The sequence below is a fragment of the Polistes dominula genome, unplaced genomic scaffold, assembly GCF_049000335.1.
Source record: "Polistes dominula isolate Pdom_NZ unplaced genomic scaffold, Pdom_raw_medaka contig_73, whole genome shotgun sequence".
In the NCBI taxonomy this organism is placed as follows: domain Eukaryota; kingdom Metazoa; phylum Arthropoda; class Insecta; order Hymenoptera; family Vespidae; genus Polistes; species Polistes dominula.
This window is the reverse complement of record NW_028300951.1, coordinates 5,118,668-5,125,782: the sequence shown is the minus strand read 5'-3', so window position 1 is coordinate 5,125,782 and position 7,115 is coordinate 5,118,668. Positions and strand designations below refer to the sequence as shown.

Genomic DNA, 7,115 nt, shown 5'->3' with positions numbered 1-7,115 from the left:
ATGAAACAATAAAAAAATAAATATAATGCTTAGAATATGTGCTTTATTTAATTAAAAAACTTATCGTTAGAGAATTAAGTTTCTCGGAAAATCATATTTAAAAAATTTTTTTTATATAAGCAAATGAACATAAGTACATAAGCACTAGTTGTTATCCGTGTAGATAATACATATAAGAAAAAGAATTTATTCAATGTTATTTTGGCTGATTGAGTGTCTTACGATTTTCTTACATAATAAGATACAGCACTTTAAAGATAACAAGTTATAAAGCACGTTCGTTGTGCATGGTATTACTGTGATTATGGTATTTTTGTATATGTACTATTGTATTTAATAATATGTAACATTTTAGCCAAATATTATAATCAATAATAGATTATTTCTTAAGTCCAGGTATACACAAGTAAATGGGTTGATTTATTTATATATAATGATTTTTATAGTCTTAACAAAAATTTAAATAAACACATTTTTTAGAGTCGAAAAGGTAGACCGTCCAATTTTGTTTCGTCCGTTTTCTCGGTGTTTTCTGTTTTAACAATATTTTCAGTCGATACCTTATGTTTATCGATTGGTATTGTAGATTTTTTTTGAGATATACCGACGAACGATACCCAAGAAACCTTTTTTGACATGTCATTGGCTGACCGTTTACGTACGGATGATGAACGTGTTGCAGACGAACGACCCTTCACAATTGTTGGTAAGTTAGATGATGCTTCGCTAGATTTCTTTCTAATTGTTATAACATTATCGCTATTTTTTTGAGCCAAATTAGAATAATCGATTAGATAAGGAGCCGTGGTGATTGGTTTATTCGAATGATCGTTAATAGAATAAGGTTGATAGGAATGGTCATTGTGATGGTGACCTTGATAACGAAGGTCGTTTAGATGTTGACGATGAGAATGATCATTAGGATTATGAGAAGGGGGTGGAGGAGGAGAATGATGATGATCAAGTTGATGATGATGATGATGATGATGATGACGAAGAGGATAATGAAAATGTATATGAGGCATATGAGGAATAAAATGATGTTCTCGAAATCCGCGAACTATGCTCTCTTGCATTTGCTTTCGCTTATTCCAAATTCTTTCGAATATACCAATGGAAACAGCAGTTATTAGGCCAACTATCAATATTAAAAAAGCCGAATATACATCGGCAAATCTTGCACTGTTAAAAGTAGTCGGTGCTTTGCACGTTGGCATTTCCGGCAACATTCTTTCAGCTATTCTACGAAGTACACCGTGTTCTTGTATACGTAGAATACTGCAATAATCAAATATGAAGTAAAATTTATTTTTTTTTAATGTTCTCTCAAATGAAACATCGATCAATTTCATGGTTACCTTAAATTGATAATTTTTTTATACGGACAAGTATTGGCCATTGGTAAGGCGACAAGGGCAAACGTCTGAGGCAAAGGAAGTTCTTTAAGGCTACATCTTTCTTGAATAAATGTTGTACGCAAAGCACGACGTGCTAATGTTGCGCTAACAAAAAATCCATAACGTTCCTGTGAGGCTTTCATGAGGCCAGTTGTCGCACTCAAACGAGATTCACGACTGTTAAAAGCTTTTATGTATAGTTGACGAAGATTACTGTCGTTAACGTTCTACGAGAATTATAATAAAATAGAAAAAACAAAAAAGAATAAGACAAAATGATAATTATTATTATTAATAAAATAAATTCTTACCCGAATATATTCGTCGTCCGTGATACTGTAACCTAATTTAAAATTATTAAATAAAAGATCAGTGATCGATCTTATTCCACTAGCTTGTACGGATAATATAGATGTTATGAAACCAGCGTATGCGTTGTAAGTGACCAATGCAAATATTAGACTAAAAAGTAAGAGAATTTTTCCTGACGGACTTTTTGGTATCCAAGGTGATCCTGCGTGTAGGATAATTTAAACGATATATTTAAATAAACAACATTTAATAATTTTGAAAAAAAATCAGAATTGGTAATTAGACGGTTACAAAACCTTGCATGCACATGATACTCATACACCAAAGTGCTGCTTCACCAAGTCCAACATTTTTTTCTTCCTCGGGATGTAAAGTTCTTTTAGCTATATAAATGATAGTACCCATTGAAAGTAAAATGAGAAAATATGTGGCTGCTACGCAACCAAGTAAACGATCATTGAACGGTTGGAGAAATATGTCTCTCATGGTACCAGTTTCCAAAGGATGATAATAAACATTTCTCCTGTAATGAATAAAATTGAATAAATTGTTCATTTTTATGAAAGTGTAATAATAGATTTTAATTACGAACATATATCGAATAAGAGGATGACTAAACGTCATATCTTCCAATCTTTCATCATTGATGGTTATGTATCCTAATCCAGCATCAACATTGCCAGTTACAACGTCACCGAGAAGATTGCTCCAGACTTTATTTGTCAGGGTACCGAGTTTATCATGAGCTATCAAATCCATACTACAACGGAAAATAAATAAATAATTTTTGTTGTTAGATAATAAATGTCATTTGTTTAAAAAATTATATAATATATTTTTTTTTAAATTATATATATATATAGAAAATGTTATTACAAATAAAAACAAATTATGATAGGAAGGTATAATGAAAAAATTCGCAAGAAGATTAAGTATATATATATTGTTTTTTTTTTGTTTACCTAGCATTCAAATCGTGGATTACAGAATTAGCAAAATCAAGAAGTGGTGCTATATCATTGACCTCGAACTCGTTGGTAATGTCCGTTTGACCATCATTAGTACCATTTAAAACGCCAAATATGATTGGCCAACCTTTGAAATCCTTTCTCAGTTTAACGCTTATTGGATTCTTTAACAAAACTATACCTGGACACCAAGGACCAAGAGAATAAACGACGAGACTTGAATTGTCGTTGTTGCGAATTTTGTAAACGTGTAAAAAATGATAACACATCGTTCGATTTTCCCGAGTTATGTAATCCAGATTCATCATTCTATCGGGATTTCGTCGTTCTGATAAATTTTGAAAGTTCACTGGATGACCATAATGTCGGAGACTCGAACACGTTCTATTAAAATTAAAATATTTATATTATAGGACTTTATTTTTTATTGTTTTATTTATATATAAACAATTATCATAAAAGAAAAGGATTATTTTTTCGTTGAAGTAATTAATTGGTACTTTTAAATAAGTTTTTTTAAATGACTGTATTAAAAAAAGTTAGAATGTGAAAATGGTTTTAGATTTAGCCTAAAAGTAGAAGAATAAAAAGGAATTAATAGAAATTATTCCAATGGGAATAATTTATCTGTGTATGCTTGACTCGTAAAAAAGACACAAAAGCAATTAACCTTTACTAGTTTTAATGGCCCTAGCAAATTTACAATTTCTAACCTGTTTCGATACTTCAATGTCAATTCTCTCATAACATCCTGTGAATGTAAAGAAGTTGCAACTACGACATCACTGTCAATACCTATATTGAGATCCTTCAAAACACCATCGATGGTGGTGTCTGTGTTTCTAGCCGTAATCATAAACCAAGAAACGTAATAGTTGAATAATAATTTTTGCGATGCCTATAAAATAATGATAGGATATATAGATTCGATTTGATGTAATTTTGCTAATTATAAAATTGTTATTTTTAATCAATTATCAATTATTTAATCAATTAGGTAATTTTTATCAATTATTTTATCAATTAGATTTACAAATATAATCATTAGGAAAATTACCATTTGTTATTTAACCAATTAACTATGAAAGTAACGATGATAATATAAATACCTATTCAAAATGTTCGAATAGATTTTGATCATTCTAGTTTTAGGAACTGATCGATAATATTTAAAAAATACTAATCAAATAAATACCAAAATTTGAATGATAAATTTAATAATTATTTCAATATACGTACCACTTGTAATACGTTATTCGGGGTAGTAAAATTGAATCCATCCAAAAGTACTATAGAACCAATTCGATGTCGTTTTATGGTAAGTGCTACAGGTATATTTGGATTAGTTGCTGATTGAATAGACACACTGATTCCACTTTCAGCAAGGCATGCCATTAAAGATCGAGCATATCTCAGGACACAATCTGCATTTGTATATTTATATCGAAATTAATTTTAATACAGTTGTTTTAGATATTGTCATACATATGAATAAATATCTTTCTATTATGAATGAATTTATAGTTAAAAATAAATGAAAAGGAAAAAGAAGTTAAAAGAAAATAACGTGACAAAGTAATGATTAAGAAAAAAAAGGATTTTTAACGTGTAGAAATTGAATTTTTTTGTATCAATTAAAGAGATAAATCTCTTTGAACTTGTTACTACAGTATTATATTTATTTTTCAGATTGTCAAAAAAAGAAAAAAAATTATATTCCAGACGCGATTAATAATTTCTCATTAGTTTTATCTAATAACCTTTTTTAACCATCTTAATCTAATAACCCTCTTTTATCGGAGAATAGCGTGATGGTTTATCATTGAATTATAGTAATTATGTATATCGGTTCATTAAAAATTTTTCCACGTGAAATTAAGTAAATTTCCACAGACAAAAGTACAAAGTGTGAAATGGAAATTTTTGTTTGTTCATAGAAGAATTAAATTTGCATCATACTCACTCTTGGGACTGAGGTTATCAAAAAGTACTATCTGATCCCACGATCTCCATTTAGCATACTCGATTATTAATTGTAACGTTAATGTCGATGGCATAACACAAATGTTTGCAAAAACGTAGGAAAAAGTCATAAGCATTAACAAAATAGTCTTCATATTTTTTTTTGTTCTATCTTTTTCTCTCTCTTTTGTTTTTTTTTTTATTTTTACTTCTTCGAACACTCTTCTTTAACAAAACACGACCCACACACTTAACCAGAAGAAAAATCGAACTTTCTTAGAGAAATCTGTTTGGTATAACATTGTAATACGTGCATTATACGTGTCTGTATGTACCGTTATGTACAACCAATCATTTACCTTCGTTCTCAGTTGCCCGTCAAAATTAATAATTTCGCTTAGCGTGTGTGTTTTTCTAAAATTAGAAATTAAACCGAAGGATAAATTAAACTTTTTTTTTTTTTTTTCAAATATAGGTCGTAGTTTATCGATAATTTTTCGAGACAAAATTTTTGCAATATTTATCACACTTTCAACTTATTTAGTGATTCGTATTAATCGTATTAATACAAGTACGTATGATAATTATTTTATTTGTTTTCTCTTCTTTTCTGTAAATTAACCAATTACATTTTCTCTTGACTTACCTTCAGTTAATCGATCATACAGAAATGTATATATTTATTTACGTAAGTATGTATTTAAAAAAAAAAAAACACCAAAATATGAAGATGTTCCGTTTGATTGCACACTCGTGTTATTATATTACTTTGATTGTTTTGATTATTTTGATATATTTGTTTAACTAAACACAAAAAGAGGATCCTTTTTTTTGTTTCTTTTTTTTCCAACGATGATACTAACGTGAACTATATCAGAAGACGATTGGTCAGAAACTGGAGGAGATGTTTTCTTGTAAAAGTCGATTCGATTTATTTCTTTTGCACCCCCGTCGAAACTATTCAATAAAAATAAATTGACCCAGATAAAGATCGCAAGAACACTTTCATTTTGTTTTTTTTTTCTTCGTGCAAATTAATTGATTGAATGTTGGTCTCCTAATGGTCATTAATGATAATCCGATGGGATTTCAAAGACAAAAGTGGAAAAAGAAAATTGATCAATTTACTTAACGACTTTATGAGTTCAAGCAAACATCGCATTATTTGCTTATAATTTATTTGATCACTATTTTACAATAATTTTAATCCGAATTTTATTTTAAATATATGTTCGGTATATATAAATATTATATACATAAACTGAGTCAACTAATATTGATATCTAAAATATCTTTGTTGTGTTATTAACACATTCGCGACCGACATATTTTTTCCTCTTTTAACACTGAGTACCGACAAAAATTATGAATTATTTAAATTTATATTTAAATAATAAAATATAATAATATATATGATAAAATATAAGTATTTAAATATTATAAATATTTATTTATATTAAATTTTTAAAATTTTAAATAACGTAAATTTCACGTCAGCGGTAATTAGGAATAGAACTTGAAAAGACGTGAATTCACGTCATCGGTCGCGAATGTGTTAAAAATACGACACAACTATCTTATTCATTCCTATTATTATAAATATTATAATTATTTATCAGAGTGCTTTAAATTGATGGTCAGTTTGTAAGGATACTTCGGGATTGCGTTAGGATTGTAGCAGGATTACATACTGATACGTAATTTATAATGTTATTTTATTATAAATACATAACACCATTTCAAATTTCGGATTCAAAATACTGATAATTTTTTTTGTATTATAAATATTAAAAACACTCAGCTAGATCACTAAACAAAAATGTTTTAAAATATTAACGTAATAAGTAGCACTTATTTCTTTAATTATTCTAAATTACTGTTTATTTTTTCACACATTCGACTTATCGTGTCTTCGACTGAAGCACAAAATTTTATTATAAGTAATAACGTAAATTACTCGTTTTTTTTTCTTCTTCAATTTTATAGATTATTTTTTCGTTTTAATGTTCTTTATCTATACCCATTGTATAAAAAATACAAAGGAAACATGCTGAGTTGGCTCTTAACAATCTTACAGAATTTTTTATTTGACATACATCAATTAAAATAATTATCGTGTGCGCAACTTTTGTTGAGAAAGGCAAACAAATAATTGTTCGATATTTCTTGCATAATACTTATTATTTAAATATCCTATTAAATCTAGTATTAAGCATGCTTTAAGTTACCATATGCAATATACGATTACAAAACTAAATAATTGACAGATCATATTGTGTAAAGTTATTAATTTATTTAATTACCTTATATTTATTTATTTTTCAATTATCATTTATATACAATCTCATTACGTTTAGAACTTAAATTGTTGAAGAATTAATGATTAAAGAACTATCGGTAACAAAATATTGTAATTATTAGTCCTTAATATAATTGATTAAATATAATTAAAATAAATTATATTATATTACATATT

The 7,115-nt window shown here is 27.9% G+C and overlaps 1 protein-coding gene across 1 annotated transcript; it reads right to left on the bottom strand.

The window, feature by feature from the left end:
* Nucleotides 1–405: 405 nt before the first annotated feature.
* On the bottom strand, nt 406–5,484 carry LOC107063851 (uncharacterized). Its single transcript, XM_015315971.2, has 10 exons — nt 5,286–5,484; nt 4,641–5,053; nt 3,917–4,101; nt 3,391–3,575; nt 2,672–3,061; nt 2,302–2,469; nt 2,006–2,232; nt 1,709–1,911; nt 1,359–1,624; nt 406–1,278 (listed from the first exon to the last, which is right to left on the bottom strand). Exons 2-10 carry the CDS (start codon nt 4,792–4,794, stop codon nt 477–479), a joined length of 2,580 nt encoding a protein of 859 aa, XP_015171457.1. The 5' UTR covers nt 4,795–5,053; nt 5,286–5,484; the 3' UTR covers nt 406–476.
* Nucleotides 5,485–7,115: the final 1,631 nt, after the last annotated feature.

Coding starts and splice junctions, on each gene's coding strand:
- LOC107063851 (XM_015315971.2), bottom strand. CDS start 4,794: ATGAAGACTATTTTGTTAATGCTTATGACTTTTTCCTACGTTTTTGCA. Junction 3,576..3,916: donor CGAATAACGTATTACAAGTG/GTACGTATATTG, acceptor ATTATTTTATAG/GCATCGCAAAAATTATTATT. Junction 2,470..2,671: donor ATCCACGATTTGAATGCTAG/GTAAACAAAAAA, acceptor TTTCCGTTGTAG/TATGGATTTGATAGCTCATG.